This window comes from Dipodomys spectabilis, unplaced genomic scaffold (assembly GCF_019054845.1).
Source record: "Dipodomys spectabilis isolate Male_0828 unplaced genomic scaffold, ASM1905484v1 ptg000125l, whole genome shotgun sequence".
Lineage (NCBI taxonomy): Eukaryota > Metazoa > Chordata > Mammalia > Rodentia > Heteromyidae > Dipodomys > Dipodomys spectabilis.
The window spans coordinates 19,298,650-19,315,460 of NW_024870802.1; the positions used below are offsets into that span (position 1 = coordinate 19,298,650).

A 16,811-nucleotide genomic window follows, 5' to 3' on the forward strand; every position below is an offset into this window, starting at 1 on the left:
CTGTCCTGAACTTCTTTTGCTCAAGGCTAGCACTCTACCACACGAGCCACAGAGCCACAGCACCACTTCCGGCTTTTTCTGTTTATGTGGTACTGAGGAATGGAACCCAGGGCTTCATGCTTGCTAGGCAAACACTCTACTAATAAGCCACATTCTTAGTCCATATAGGGTGAGTCTGATCAAGTTACATTATATGCTTGTGTGGAAATGTCACACTGAAACCTTAAACAAATTGATGATGATGATGATGATGATGATGATGATGATGATAAGAGGCTCTCATTTTAACACTCATGAAGAACAGGAAATGTTTCTGTTTCTCCCTACTTTAACCCTGTGAAACTAAAATCAATATTTATTAAAATAAAAAAAAATAAAGAGATTTACTAACAATCAGTTTCTGCAGTACAGTTTTACTTTGTGATGCTAATGACTGCTCCTCTAAGATCATATTGGAAATGTGAGCAATATGAGCTGAAACAGTTTCTGGGACAGCTGTGAGAGATTCCAGTGAAGTTATGGTAATGGTGTCTAATGCAGAGACACTGGAAGACATCAGATTACCTGCAATAAAAACAAAGACAAAAACTTAGATATAAATAAACATAATTAAATGCAGTTAGGCTGGGCACCAAAGGCTCATGCCTGTAATCATAGCTTCTCAGGGGGCTAAGATTTGAGGATCACAATTTGAAGCCAGCCCAGGCAGGAAAGCCCATGACATTCTTATCTCCAATAAACTACTCAGAAAAAGCTAGAGGTGGTGTTGTGGCTCAAGTGGTATAGTGGTATCCTTGAACAAAAGGAGCTCAAGGACAGCACCTAAGCCCAGAGTTCAAGTCTTAGGACCAGCCCCAGCACCCCCCCAAAAAAAAAAATTTGGGTCACTACGTGAGGAAAGACTTAAAATATCTAGTATATATGTTCTATGATGTTCTGTAAGCCCTTGGCATATTTGTGAGTATATCAGACTCATAAAACATATTATAGCTGGTCACTGATGATTCATGCTTATAATCCTAGCTATGGGCCTGGGAAGGTGGCTCAGTGGTAGAGCACTTGCCTTGCAGGCATGAGGTCCTGGGTTCAATTCCTCAGCAACCATATAAGCAAAAAGAAAAAAGCCGGAAGTGGCATTGTGGCTCAAATGGTAGAGTGCTAGCCTTGAACTGAAGAGCTGAGGGACGACACCCAGGCCCAGAATTCAGGCCCCATGACCAGACCAAAAAAAAAATCCTAGCTACTCAGGCAACTGAGAGCTGAAGATCATGGTATGAAGCCAGCCCAGAGAAGAAAGTCTTATCGGGACTGGGAAGGTGACTCAGTGGTAGAGCACTTGCCTTGCATGCCTGAGGCCCTGGTTTCAATTTCTCAGCACCACATAAGCAAAAAGAAAAAAAGCCGGAATTGGCGCTGTGGCTCAAGTGGTAGAGAGCTAGCCTTGAGCTGAAGAACGAGGGACAGCACCAAGGCCCAAAGTTCAGGCCCCACGACCAGACCCCCAAAAAAAAAAAAAGAAAGTCTTATCTCCAATTAACCACCAAAAAGCTAGAAGTGGAGCTGTGGCTCAAATGATAAAGTGCTATCTTTGAACAAAGAATGACAGGGACAGCAACTAGGCCCTGAGTTTATGACCCAAGATCTACACTAAATAAATAAATAAATCCCAATGGAAACTAAATTAGAATATTCTGAAATATCTAAAGATACAGTATTACACTAGATGATAAAAGAATTTATGGAAGAACAAAGAATCAATACCAAAATTTATACTTGTTAGCTAAGGTGACTATAGTCTAGGTGATTTTTTTTTAATTTTTACATATCTTGATCTTCTAAATTTTCCATAATGAAAATTACAATAATATGAATACTTAAGAGTTTCATTTCGGGGCTGGGAAGTTGCTCAGTGGTAAAGTGCTTGCCTTGCATGCCTGAGGCCCTGGGTTCGATTCCTCAGCACCACATAAGCAAAAAGAAAAAAGCCGGAAGTGGCGCTGTGGCTCAAGTGGTAGAGCGCTAGCCTTGAGCTGAAGAGCTGAGGGACAGCGTCCAGGCCCAGAGTTCAGGCCCCGCGACCGGACCCCCCCCCCCCCAAAAAAAAGTTCCATTTCTAGCCAGGAGCCAGTGGCTCATGCCACTATTACTCAGGAGGGTGAGATCCGAGGATTGCTGTTCAAAGCCAGCCTGGATAGGAAAGTCTATGAAACTCTTATCTCCAATAAACCACCAGAAAACTGGAAGTGGTGCTGTGGCTCAAGTGGTAGAGCACTAGCCTTGAGCTGAAGAGCTGAGGGACAATGCCCAGGCTGAGTTCAAGACCCACGACCAACCAAAAAAAAAAAGTTTCATTTTTAAAAGAAAAGTTTAAGAATTATTAACATAGCAAACTTTCAACACACAATTCCAACCCCCCCCCCAAAAAAAAACAGACAGAAGTAGCAGGGAATATTTCTAGAAAGAGACCCAAGAAATTTAACAGTAAATCTGTAAAGAATGAAAATAGCGTTGGAGACCTCTAGGATTGGTTAAGTTCAAAGAAAATAAAAGCATTAGTCTCTAGCCTGAACAGCTTACATGTATTTTGGAAAGAGTACTTGTGACACAGTCACCTAAGGTGTCTCCCCACTCAGGGCTCTACTACTGAACTAGAAACATCCCAACCCCTTTGTATACTTTTGAAACAGGGTTTCCACTAAGTTACCCAGGCTAGCCTCAAACTCATTATGTAGCCTAAGCTGGTGTCAACCTTAATCTTCCTGCCTCAGCCTCTTGAGTACATAGAATTACAGGTCTGCACCACCACACCTAGAATGTATTTTGTTGGTTTTTACATTATTGTCAGTTTTTAAATTAGCCTCATTTAGTACATTTAGGCTAGGATAATGATCTGAGCATAGTGGTGCATACCTGAAATCCCAGCACGTGGGGGGGCAGCAGCAGAATTGTAAGGCCAGTTTGCACTGGCCTTACAAGACCATGCCAGGACACTATACTCCCACCAAAAAAAAATAAAAAAGAAGCTGGGTGCCAGTGTCTCAAGTCTATATCCGTAGTACTTGGGAGGTTGAGAGTGGAGGATTATGATTCAAGGTCAGTCCAGGCAAAAAAGTTTGTGAGGCCCCCTTCCCAACCCATACCTATCATGTTAAAAAAACTACATGGGAGACTGAGATTAGGACTGTTATGGTTCCAAGTCAGCCCAGGCAGAGAAGTCAGGAAGACTCCATCTCTATGGAGAGAAGATGGATATTAGTGGCATATACCTCTCATCTCAGCAGTGATAGGAAATTTAAAACAGGTGGATCATGTTTCGAGTGGTGGACGGGGGAGACACACCTAGACAGAAAGCAAGACCCTGTCTTAAAGACTAACTGAGAATAGGGCTGGAGCTGTGGCTCAGTGATAAAGCACCTGCCAGCCCTGAGGTTAAACATGAGGACCATTAAAAAAAAAAAAAAATAGAAAAAACAAACTTACCAAACAAGGTCTTATGAACTTCAAGTATGTCTTTTTGCTTTGAGCTGCCATCCTTAATCAATTCTTCCATATTATTAAATAGACTACTCAGATTTTTACCAAAAATATCCTGAGCTTCGGCATTGTATTGGTCGATTGCTTTCTTACGATCCAGTTTAGAATGAAGACCACATACATCTTTTGTAGTTTCTTCAACTGTGCTAAGCAACTACATAAAAAATTTTAAAATTAACAATGACAAGATAGAAAGATAGACAATTTAATGAACACCTTATCTCCCCTCCCCTAACAACCTATGCAAGGCAAAAAGATTTTTCAGGGGCTGGGAAGGTGGCTCAGTGGTAGAGTGCTTGCCTTGCATGCGCAAGGCCCTGGGTTTGATTCCTCAGCACCACATAAGCAGGAAAAAAGCTGGAAGGGGTGCTGTGGCTCAAGTGGTAGAGTGCTAGCCTTGAGCTGAAGAACTGAAGGACAGCACCCAGACCCAGAGTTCAAGCCTCATGACCAACAAAAACAAAAAGATTTCTCCAAATTATCACAGTAGTTGTGTTTGCTCAAAAATTTTTCATATCATGTTTTACCCCTGCCTCAAAAGTATATCTAATACAAAATTCAATAGTTCCATCATTAAAAGGTACTAAATTCTTTTTTTTTTTTGTCGGTCGTGGGGCTTGAACTCTGGGCCTGGGCGCTGTCCCTCAGCTCTTCAGCTCAAGGCGAGCGCTCCACCACTTGAGCTACAGCGCCACTTCCGGTTTTCTGGTGGTTTATTGGCGATAGGAGTCTCACAGTCTCTCCTGCCCGGGCTGGCTTTGAACCGCGATCCTCAGATCTCAGACTCCTGAGATTACAGGCATGAGCCACCAGCGCCCAGCTACTAAATTCTTTATGACTATTGAATTTTAATTGTCTTCACAAAGGAAAATTATTATAAAATGAAAACACATTATAAATGCCCACAAAACAGTTGCATTCTATTTTCAAAATTCCAAGAGTAGGTTTGTTTATGAAGACTTTACATACCATAACTACAACTAGTAAGAATCACTATCTATGTATAGACATTTTTACAAAAAAGAACCACAGGCACAGTTTTGTCAGCATATGCAGCTGATCTGCTGGAGTTGTCTTGGTAGCTTGGTTCCCAGGATGTTGATGTAGGGTTTACATGGTAGAAATGAAGCCCCTGGATACTAGATTTGTATTTTATTATACTAATAATTCACTCTAAGGGTACAGATGGGGCTAGCTAAAGGGGCCTGATCTTCTTGCCAGACCCCTTCCATCTAAATCTTCTGGAGTCCCTTTATTCTTTTTTTTTTTTTTGCCAGTCCTGGGGCAAAACTCAGGGCCTGGGCACTGTCCCTGAGCTTCGTTTGCTCCAGGGTAGCACTCTACCACTTGAGCCATAGCACTGCTTCTGGCTTTTTGTTTATGTGGTACTGAGGAATGGAACCCAGGGCTTCATGGGTGCTAGGCAAGCATTCTACCACTAGGCCACATTCCCAGCCCTCTCCTTTTTTACTTAATTCACTAACTCTAGTAATGAAAAAAGAATGAAATAGTAAAAAATAGTGTTGTTTAAAATTGTAAGACAATCATTTGAAATAATTAAAGAAAATCCCACAATTAACGAAGTAAATTTATTCATACCCATCCATTATGAGTATTAGGGCTTTCTGCTTGCTAAGCAAGCAGTTAAGCCACACCTCTAGCCCTTTTTGTTCTGGTTATTTTTGAGATAAAGTCTTGCTTTGTCCCTATGTCAGTCTGGACCTTGAACCTCCAACTTTCTGCTTATCTAGGATGATAGTCACTGAGTAAGCTCAACTTCTTCCATTGAGATGGGGATCTTTGTCTAGGCTGGCCTGGAACTGCAATCTCCAGCTCAGTGGTGTAGTTGGAACAACAGGTATGTTCTCTGCCTCCAGCTATGAACTAGTTATGTTGGTGTCTCACAGAGTTTTTGCCAGGCAGTCCTGGAAACCTAATCCTCCCAATCTCTGCCTCCAAAATAGTATTACTCAGGTAACAGCCCACAGTACCAGGGCTATCCTTTATTTAATACTATTACAAAACAAAACAAAGGACAAACCTGGCTGGCAACATCATGAAGTTTCTCTTCAGTACTTTCCAAAGCAGAAGAGACATATTCTTCTTTAACAAGCTGTAATTTAGTTTCTTGCAGATGTTTCTGAGTGGTTTCAAGTTCCTGTGTCTTATTTTGCAGTTCAGATTTACATTGGTCAAGTTCATTTTTATTATCCACAAACAACTCTGTAACCTATATATAGTACATTAAGCATTTCTTTAAGAATTGAAAGTGTTAAAATGGTTAGTCAGACACCTGGCTAGTTCATAATATACTAGGAAAAAAGAATAAATTATTCTCATATTAAAATTACAAGTTACCAGACAGGTTAACATATTTTATGTAATATCTGGTTTCTTTCTATAAGCTTATTCAAAACTTAGAGAATTACATGTCAACATAGTACTATTAATTCTTCAGATCCTGCCACTGTCAGTAGATCTGTACCACAAAGGTGTTAATGTGAGGATGGCATCAAAGTTCAAGTCATTGACTAAGCTAGACCTAGCTATTACTTTTATTAAACACCTAGTTTCTCCCAAAACCTGTATTTCTTCATGTAACAAACATGTTATCAAAAAGGCCTCGGTAATGACACTTCCAAGCTTTAACAACAAAACCTCACAATCCAGTAAGATATTTGTCATGTAATGATGCCTCAGTCAACAACAGATTATATATACAGCAATGGTCCCACAGATAATAATGGAACCTGGAGTTAGGAGTGTAGTTCACTCATACAGTGCTTGTCTAGCATGCCCTAGGTTTAAATTCCAGCAAGGCCAAGAGGAAAGAAAAACTGAAATTATAATGGAGCTGAAAAATTCCTGTCACCTAGTGATGCCACAGTGGTTATAAAGTAGTACTATAATGTCTTACCCATGTTTGTGGTAATGCTAGGTAACCAAGTCTACTGTGCTGCTCATTGTGTAAAAATGTAACATACAGCTGGGCAATAATGGTTCACTGTAATCCTAGCTACTCAGGAGGCCAAGATCTTAGGATATTTTTTTTTTTGGTCGGTCGTGGGGCCTGAACTCTGGGCCCAGGCGCTGTCCCTCAGCATTTCAGCTCAAGGCTAGTGCTCTATCACTTAAGCCACAGCACCACTTCCAGCTTTTTCTGCTTATGTGGTGCTGAGGAATCGAACCCAGGGCCTCATGCATGCAAGGCAAGCACTGTACCACTGAGCCACCTTCCCAGCCCAAGATCTGAGGATCTTGTCTGAATTCAGCCTGGGCAAGAAAGTCCATAAGACTCTTATCTCCAATTAACTACCAAAAAGCCAGAAACAGAGCTGTAGCTCAAGTGATAGAGCACTAGCCTTGAGCAGAAAAGGTCATGGACAGCACCCAGATCCCCTGAGTTGGAGCTCCATGACTAACAAAAATAAAAAAAACAAAACACATAACTTACATACAGACCATAATACTGAGAACAACAAATGCCACTGACTCATATATTTGCTATAGTGTACATTTTAGAGCATACTCCTTCTACTTAAGGAATAGGAGCTGAGAACTAGCCTCAGCAGGCCCTTCAGAAATTAAAGAAGAGAAGGCTCAGGCTCGTGTGTGGCACCCTGAAGACGTTCCCATTGAGACAAGATGGGAGGTGGAAGTCAGGGATTATATGTATGTTTGTACCTTAGCAAACATACTTTTTTGTTTTTTGCAGAGGATTGAACTCAGGGCCTTGTACTTGCCAGGCAAGTGCTCTTCACTGAGCTAAATCCCCAATCTTTGCACCTTAGCTTTTAAAAAGTTTAAAAAGTGGGGGGGGGGGGGGGCTGGAAATTTGCTTAAAATGGTAAGAGTGCTTGCCTACCATTCATGAAGCCCTGGAATTGATTCCTCAGCACCACATAAACAGAAAAAGCCGGAAGTGGCGCTGTGGCTCAAGTAGTAGAATGCTAGCCTTGAGCAAAAAGAAGTTCAGGGACAGTACCGAGGCCCTGAGTACAAGCCCTAGGACTAGCAAAATGTAAAATTAAATTAAAATAAAATAAAAAGTTTAAAAATTATATCCTAGACATGTAGTAGGCTCATGCAGTGTGCTCTGATGACGAAATCACCTAGCAACACATTTCTCAGAACATATCCCAGTCATTAAATGGCATCTGACTGTAATTCTGGCAATGTATTCATTCAAGTGTCAAAGCCTTTTCATCATCATTAATGGGTGTAAAATTATGATACAACTTTTGTTCAGTATGAGAGTTGGCAAGAAAGAAAATCCTTAAAGAATGTGTCAGATCTCTAACATCCTAAAATTTTAATATTTGCTTTTCTTATAATATGAAATTTTGTTTTGAATGCTTACCCTACTTAGCTCCTCTTCAAGAGCACCAATTTTTTCAACCAATTCAACAATCTGTTCTTCTTGAACAGTTAATTTTCCATTCATGACTCTAAAGTGAAATTTAAGTTAGTAATTGTTCTAAATCCAACAAAATATTTCACGGAGAATTACAGCAATTACACAAACTCTTTTCTACCCTTATGATAATTATGACAACCACACAATCATTGGTGCTGTGGAACAATAAATGCAAATGACACAGGACAAATGAACTAACAGTCTTTGTTTTATAAATGGATTGTTTTTTTTCCTTTTGACTCCATTCTGACACTAAGAATCCCTACTGAGGGAAAAGTGTGTGTATATTAAATAAGAGTAGCTAAATTGGGGACAATAGCTCAGTGGTAGGACATTTGCCTAACATCACCAAAAAATAAGTAAATAAATAAAAATAAAAAATACTTCTTTTTAGAGCTAGAAATCTGATATAAAATTAAAATTCACTTAAAGCAGTGATGGGGACAAGAGGACACAATCTGAGCATCTATAATCAGGGCTATGAAAAAAAGATAAAGATGCCCCTCTTCCCCAAATGCTAGAAAGGCTTAAGACTTGAAGGTACGATGTACTGCAAGAGGAAGGGGTAAGATAAGCAGCTGAAAATACTTGGAGGTCTGAATTAAAGTAAGTACACAGAGCAATATTGCCTCACAACACCTGCATGTAATGCCTTCCCAATACTAACATAACTATCACACTACCACATAAACCCTAGGCAATCAAAAAAGGGTTATCTCGGGGCTGGGAAGGTGGCTCAGTGGTAGAGCACTTGCCTTGCATGCTCGAGGCCCTGGGTTCGATTCCTCAGCACCACATAAGAAAAAAGCCAGAAGTGGCGCTGTGGCTCAAGTGGTAGAGTGCTAGCCTTGAGCTGAAGAGCTGAGGGACAGCGCCCAGGCCCAGAGTTCAGGCCCCACGACCGGACCCAAAAAAAAAAAAAGGGTTACCTTCTCAGTCTCAGCACCAATGACATTCTGTACTACATACGTCTTTGTTCTGGGGATATCCTGTGCATATTAGGAAGTTTAGTAATAGTGTTCATCTCTCTCTGTACTAGATGTCACCAAGTAACTCCATCTCCACAACTATAATCACCAAACAACAAAAGGGCTGGAGATGTGGCAGCCCAGCCCACCCCCCCCTCCCCCCCCCCCCCACACACTTTAACCAGAGTGGCCCACACCTATATTTCTAGCTACTGGAGAGTCCAAAATTAGTAACTCCATCTCTACAACGATAGTCACCAAACAACAAAAGGGCTGGAGATGTCGCAGCCCAGCCCCCCCCCCCCACACACACACACACTCATTTTAACCAAAGAGTGGCCCACACCTATATTTCTAGCTACTTGAGAGTCCAAAATTGGAAGGATCTCATTCTGGATTAAAAAAAAAAAAGTTAGTGATAACCCCATCTTAATCAATAAAAACCTATTTGTCCTAGCAGCTATGTGGGCAGCATAAATAGGAGATCACAGCCCAGGCCTGAAAGGGCAAGACCAGACCCTACTGAAAAATAAAGCAAAAATGACTGGGTATGTAACTCAAGTGATAAGGCACCTACCTAGCAAGCACAAGGCTCTGAGTGCAAGCACAAGGCTCTGAGTTCAAACACCAGTACAAACCATTTCTTGCCCACAAGTTTGAATATGCTGGGTTTCCTCTAGGGGGCAACCTTTTCCTATTCCTGAAGCCACTGTCCATAGTAACAACATGAGAAATTCCAGCTTCCCTTTCATTAACTACATATACAATGGAGGGTATAGAAGTAAGGTTTAAGATCTGGAAACAGCCATCTGAGTGAAAATCTATGTAGTGAATGGTGGGATCCTTAGTCCTTATAGAGCTCCTCTAATACATTATCAGAGGCCAGAGTAATCTGGAAGCAAAAAGACCTTAACTAAGATTATTGATGGAAGCCCAGACTAATACTTTTTCTACCCTATAATAAACCTATTAAGTCTATAAAATATACATACACATGCTCTAATAAGCATGCTACAGCAAATTGGGAAGAGATGGTAATGGATATCCCAAAGAAAAGGGAAAAAAAGAAAAATTCAATAGCAATATAACTTTTCTGAGCTAAAGACTTTTATCTGTAATAGTGCTATATATTTATAGGGTGGGGAAGAAAGCCTTTGAAAACAAAAATTTGACAGTAAAAATAAAATTCAACAAGATAGTAAAAAAATTATTAAAAGTAGAATAAAATCAAAGCATCATCAGCTTTTTTTTTTTCTGTGGGTCATATGGCTTGAACTCTATGCCTGGGCTCTGTCCCTCAGCTCTTCAGCTCAAGGCAAATGCTCTACCATTTCAGCCACAATGCCACTTCTGGTTTTCTGAGTGGTTTATTGGAGATCAGAGTCTCATGGACGTTACTGCCCAGGCTGGCTTTGGACCGTGATCCTCAGATCTTAGCCTCCTGAGAACCTAGGATTACAAGCATGAGCCACTGGTACCCAGCATCATCATCTTTTTTAACCACAAAACATGCAGTCTTTCCAGAATGACTTTAATGAGACTTTTCAGTATTATAACCATACCTTGTCTCAACTAATACAAAAACAAAAACAAAATAAATGAACAACTAAAAAATATTCTTGAAAATCAACTCTATAGCCAGAAACTTACTTAAAATTTTCTTCAGAAATATATACTCCATTTTTCTCCCGGGCTGCAGCAAGATCTCGTTTCAGACGCTCTATCTCTTCTGTATACTCCTATACAAGAGGAACAGTGTAGATGTTAAGTTAGTATTTTTTAAAAATTCAGTTTGAGAAGCATATGCAACAAATAAAGTTAGCCTTTTATGGCTTTTACCTCAAAACTAAAGATATAATAAAAGTTTCAAATTGCAACAAGATGTTATGTCGAAAAATGAACTTTACAACTTTGGGGGGAGAGGGAGAATAGGAAGGGGTGGGAAGGGGAAACAAAGGAGGAGGCTACAATGCTTGGTAAGAAATGTACTCATTACCTTGCCCATGTAATTGTAACCCCTCTGTATGGTATTTTCACAATAAAAAATTTTTTTAATAAAAAATATTTTAATTTTAGTAAAAATTTTAAATTAAAAAATTTTTTAAATGTTTCAACTGTTCTTTTTGTTTTTGTTTTTTGTCAGTCATGGGGCCTGAACTCTGGGCCTGGTCACTGCCCCTAAGCTCTTTAGCTCAAGGCGAGCTTTCTACCGCTTGAGCCACTTCCTCAACTATTCTTTTAAAGCAATATTAACTTGCATAAAAAGTTTTTCACTGGTCTTCAAATCTCTTTTAAGTGTACTCATTATAAACTTCCTTTAAAAACTATTCAATTTCAGCTGGGAAGGTGACTCAGTGGTAGAGCGCTTGCCTTGCATGCATGAGGCCCTGGGTTCGATTCCTCAGCACCACATAAGCAGAAAAGCTGGAAGTGTAACTCAAAGCTATAGCTCAAATGGTAGAGCGCTAGCCTTGAGCTGAAGAGTTGAGGGACAGCGCCCAGGCCCAGAGTTCAGGCCCCACAACTGACAAAAAAAAAAAAAGAAATCATCAAATTCAAAACTTTTAATATGTGACTATATAAATCTCACCCTAAAGACAATAAATAGAGTTTATAAATAAATAAATGCAGATTTAGCCAAAGGTACCACCTGAGTTAACAATCTGATAAAGTCAACATATTAGTCCCAGAAAAAAGCCTTTACTTTAAATCTAAATGGCTACCACAAAGGGCTAGGAATGTAGCTGAGGGATAGAGTGCTTGCCTAGCATTTTCAAGGATCTCAGTTCAGTTTCAGCACTAAAGAGAGAAAAATAGTAATAATAATCATAAGGGGAAAAAATGCCTTTTACTGAGCTAACAAAATGCCATTTCAACAACAAATAACCATGTCAAGCAATTTAACAAATCTTTTTTTTTGTCGGTCATGGTTCTTAATGAATTTTTTTTTTTTTTGGTGGGGGGAGAGGGCAGTCCTGGAGTTTGAACTCAGGGCCTGGACACTGTCCCTGAGCTTCTTTTGCTCAAGGCTAGCACTCAACCACTTGAGCCACAGTGCCACTTCCAGCTTTTTCTTTTTTTTTTTTTGGTCCGGTTGTGGGGCCTGAACTCTGGGCCTGGGCGCTGTCCCTCAGCTCTTCAGCTCAAGGCTAGCACTCTACCACTTGAGCCACAGCGCCACTTCCGGCTTTTATCTTTTTGCTTATACGGTGCTGAGGAATCGAAACCCAGGGCCTCATGCATTGCAAGGCAACTGCTCTACCGCTGAGCCACCTTCCCAGCCCTGGGTCATGGTTCTTAAACTCAGGGTCTGGGCACTGTCCCTGAGCTCTTCAGTTCAAGGCTAGCACTCTACCACTTGAGCCACAGTGCCACTTCCAGTTTCCTGGTGGTTAACTGGAGATAAGAGTCTCATAGACTTTCCTGCCCATGCTGGCTTTGAATCACCATCCTCAGATTTCAGCCTCCTGAGTAGCTAGGATTATAGGCATGAGCCACTGTCACCCGGTAACAAATCTTTTTAAACAAATGGTCTATTTCTTACTTCTTTTCACATGCCAAACAATATTACATTGATCCACAAAAATTCAAAATTACCTTAATAAGAGCTTTTTTGGTGAGTTTCTGATTAACTTCAGGCTTATTCAATATGTTCTTTGCTCTATGAGCATATTCCAATGTGCTCAAAGTTTCCTGTTATGAAAAGTCAATTAGTGAAGACATTATGAGGATAATAAACTTCTACCACCTAGAAAGTACTGTATAACCAACAGTCATTTATGGCTATATTTAATTTAAAAATCTATTCATTAAGGTAATATCCAACTTTTTTATCCTTCCTTTTTTAGCAACTTCTTTCTTATTTTTCTGTCCAACTTTATATTTTCTATTTTTTCTTAATAATTTTATATGGAAAACTGTTAAATAATTTGCATTTTAATGTTACAACCTTTTTCAGTGATTCCTCTTTCATTTTGTATAGGTCTATATGTGATGCGCCGAATGAAAGAAGCTAGTAAATGAACTTTCAAATGCTTTATAGATAAATTATAGTTCCTGTTCTTGTAGCTTCCTTTCAAAAGGCTTACCTCCAAATTGAAAGATGCAGGAGAAATTGTTGCAATTATAGATGTTTTTGTTCGTCCCCCAAGGGAATCTTGGAGGATCCTAGTTAGTTTAGACTCTCGGTAAGGAACGTGAGGGGTTCTTTCTACAAGGGCAGTAATGACTCTCCCCAAAGTCAACAGTGATTGATTGATATTTCCAGCTTCTCGAGCTCTCTTGTCAACAGCTCCAGAACGACCAATGTTTTCACTTCCTGCAAGATCAACCTTTGATTTTAAAAATAAGAAGTTATTATACTGGACTTGGATCCAAAGACTTTTATATCCAATAGCCAGTCCTGGGGATTGAACTCAGGGCCTGGGCACTGTCCTCTGAGTCTCTCAGTGCTCAAGGCTAGCACCCTACCACTTGGGCCACCCTACCACTTGGGCTGAGTAGTTTATTGGAGATAAGAGTCTCATGGAGCAGGGCACCTGTAATCCTAGCTACTCAGGCTGAGATCTGGGGATCATGGTTCAAAGCCAGCCCAGGCAGGAAAGTCTGTGAAACTCATCTCCAATAAACCTAGAAAACCAGAAGTGGTGCTGTGGCTCAAGCTGTAGAGTGCTCACCTTGAGTTGAAGAGTACAGGGACAGCGCCCAGGCCCAGAGTTCAAGCCCCATGACTGACAAAAAAGAAAAGAAAAGAAAAAAAAAGTCTCATGGAGGAGCTGGGAAGGTGGGTCAGTGGTAGAGTATGTGACTCACATGCATGAAGCCCTGGATTCCATTCCTCAGTACCAGGTGGCACTGTGGCTCAAGTGATAGAGCGCTAGCCTTGAGCTGAAACGCTCAGGGACAGCGCTCAGGCTGAGTTCAGGCCCCACCAAAAAAAAAAACTCGTGGACTTTTCTGCCTGGGCTGGCTTCGAACCATGATCCTCAGATCTCTGCCTCCTAAGTAGCTAGGATTACAAACATGAGCCACCCCAGTGCCCAGAACAAAATTTTCTATAACAAATTTCTTTTCCCACTCCCCAGATAATGACCATGTGTCTACAAAATATTGTTCATAAGTATAAGACTTCAAGTTGCTCTATGAGAGGAACAAGATAAAACAGTAGCAATTAAGGTGGATGCTTACCAAGTTCAGCTTCCCAATTTTAACAAGCTCTTCTCCATCAATTGTTGTTTCTTTCATATGTATTGTAACAGAGAAAACTGAGTGGGAACGACTAGAAAACAAGATAAAGTTGCCTGCTCATTATAATGTAAAACACTTTTGCCTCCTATAATACTAAAAACAGGAAAGATTTAAAGTCATAGAAGAAATTATCAAACGGAAAATATAAAAAACATGGGGGTGCGGGGGGAGGCTGGGAAGGGATGGGAAGGGGAAACAAAGGAGGAGGCTACAATGCTTGATAAGAAATGTACTCATTGGGGCTGGAAAGGTGGCTCAGTGGTAGAGTGCTTGCCTTGCATGTATGAGGCCCTGGGTTTGATTCCTCAGCACCACATAAGCAAAAAGAAAAAAGCCGGAAGTAGCGTTGTGGCTCAAGTGGTAGAGCACTGGCCTTGAGCTGAAGAGCTGAGGGATAGCGTTCAGTCCCCATGACCGAACCCAAAAAAAAAAAAAAGAAAGAAAGAAAGAAATGTACTCATTATCTTGCCCATGTAATTGTAACCCCTCTGTACAGTATTTTCACAATAAAAAATAAATAAAATAAAATAAAATATAAAAAACAACAAAAACAAAAAACAAAAAAAGGGCTGGGAATATGGCTTTGTGGTAGAGTACTTGCCTAGCATGCACTAAACCTTGGGTTCAATTGCTCAGTACCACATAAACAGAAAAAGCCAGAAGTGGTGCTGAGACTCAAGAGGTAAAGCATTAGCCTTGAGCACAGAGAGGCTCAAGGACAAAGCCAAGGCACTGAGTTCAAGCCCCAGGACTGGCAAAAAAAAAAAACTTTATAAGACAGAAAACAGATGGAACAATGCTTAGGTTTGTGTGTTTGTTTGTTTGTTTTGCCAGTCATGGGGCCTGAACTCTGGGCCTGGGCGCTGTCCTCAGCTCTTCAGCTCAAGGCTAGCGCTCTACCACTTGAGCCACAGTGCCACTTCTGGCTTTTTCTGCTTATGTGTTGCTGAAGAATCGAACCCAGGGCCTCATACATGCAAGCCAAGCACTCTACCGCTGAGCTACCTTCCCAGCCCTGTGTGATTTCTTATATATCTGCTGCCTTCAGAGGAAACACCAGTAATAAGCTGCCCAAAAATATCATAAAAGATGGGCTGGGAAGTTGGCTCAGTGGTAGAGCGCTTGCCTTGCATTCATGAGGCCCTGGGTTCGATTCTTCAGCACCACATAAGCAAAAAGAAAAAAGCCGGAAGTGGCGCTGTGGCTCAAGTGGTAGAGCGCTAGCCTTGAGCTGAAGAGCTGAGGCCCAGAGTTCAGGCCCACGACCCGACCCCCCCCCCAAAAAAAAAAAAATCATAAAAGAATTTCCAAGCTCTTTTGAAAGATGAACAGTTACCCATGGTATCAGAGAAGATAGCTCTCTACTAATCTTTCTTTTTTTTTTTGTCAGTTGTGGAGCTTGAACTCTGGGCTTGGGTACTGTCCTTGCGCTCTTCAGCTCAAGGAGAGCACTCTACTGCTTGAGCCACAGTGCCACTTCCAGTTTTCTAGTGGTTTATTGGAGATAAGAGCCTCATAGACTTTACTGCCCGGGCTGGCTTTGAACTATGATCCTCAGATCTCAGCCTCCTGAGTAGCTGCTATTACAGGCATGAGCCACTGGTGCCCAGCTTCTACTAATCTTTCTGTTCCTAAAAAACTCTTGGGATATGCTGTTACCATAAGTTCAAGCACTAGGTAAACCATCAGATTATTCTTCATCCATGTCAGCTGTTGTATATGCACAAGGATATTTCTCTACCTTGAGAATGTAATCAGAAATAAGTAATTGGTGCCAGCTGGGCACTACTGATTCCTGTCTACAATTCTAGCTACTCAGAAGGTTGAGATCCAGAACCAAAGTTCAAAGCCATCTGGGGCAGAAAAGTTTGCAATATACTTATCTTCAATTAACCAGAAAAAGAGGGAAGGGAAGGAGAAGAGTAACTCCTCTGAATAGCAGAAAGAATCAACTGCATAATTGCTGAAACATTATAAAATAGGCCCCGCTAGGCTGGATGCCAGTAGCACACAACTGTAATCCTAGCTACTCAGGAGGCTGAGATGTGAGGATCACAACTGAAAGCTAGCCTAGACAAAAAAGTCTGAGACTCTTATCTCCAATAAACTACTCAGAAAAGCTGGAAGTGGTACTGTGACACAAATGGTAGAGAGCTATCCTTGAGAAAAAACAGCTCAGCCCCTGAGTTCAAGTCCCAGGACCTCTACACACACCCCAAAAAAAAAAATTCCCACTAGATCTTATGCTAAATAATGATTGCAGTTTGTTTTTGTCGGTCTTGTGGCTTGAACTCTGGGCTTGGGCGCTGTCCCTGTGCTCTTCAGCTCAAGGCAGGCGCTCTACTGCTTGAGCCACAGTGCCACTTCCGGTTTTCTGGTGGTTTATTGGAGATAAGAGTCTCACAGACTTTCCTGCCTGGGCTGGCTTTGAACTGCAATCCTCAGATCTCAGTCTCTGAGTAGCTAGGATTACAGTCATGAGCCACCAGCACCCGGCTATGACTTCAGTTTTGATCTAAGGAAAAAAAAAATTATACAGATGATCAAAGATACCTTTTTTTTTTTTTTGTCGTTCATGGGGCTTGAACTCTGGGCCTGGGCGCTGTCTCTGAGCTCTTCAGCCAAGGCTAGTACTCTTACCACTT

The 16,811-nt window shown here is 41.0% G+C and overlaps 1 protein-coding gene and 1 long non-coding RNA gene across 2 annotated transcripts in view; one reads left to right on the plus strand and one right to left on the minus strand.

Moving 5' to 3' along the window:
• The window catches only part of Kif11 (kinesin family member 11), a 57,722-nt gene that overhangs the window by 30,102 nt on the left and 10,809 nt on the right, over window positions 1-16,811 (minus strand). Inside the window, exons 7-14 of the mRNA XM_042689271.1 lie at window positions 14,107-14,197; window positions 13,008-13,250; window positions 12,517-12,612; window positions 10,570-10,658; window positions 7,895-7,982; window positions 5,576-5,764; window positions 3,481-3,688; window positions 392-564 (exon numbers count right to left, since the gene is read on the minus strand). Of these exons, the coding sequence (XP_042545205.1) occupies window positions 392-564; window positions 3,481-3,688; window positions 5,576-5,764; window positions 7,895-7,982; window positions 10,570-10,658; window positions 12,517-12,612; window positions 13,008-13,250; window positions 14,107-14,197 (1,177 nt within the window). The remainder of the gene's footprint in view (window positions 1-391; window positions 565-3,480; window positions 3,689-5,575; window positions 5,765-7,894; window positions 7,983-10,569; window positions 10,659-12,516; window positions 12,613-13,007; window positions 13,251-14,106; window positions 14,198-16,811) is intronic.
• On the plus strand, window positions 68-16,261 carry LOC122115760. Its single transcript, XR_006148838.1, has 3 exons — window positions 68-158; window positions 1,355-1,360; window positions 16,250-16,261. It is a non-coding gene; the product is annotated as an uncharacterized LOC122115760 (long non-coding RNA).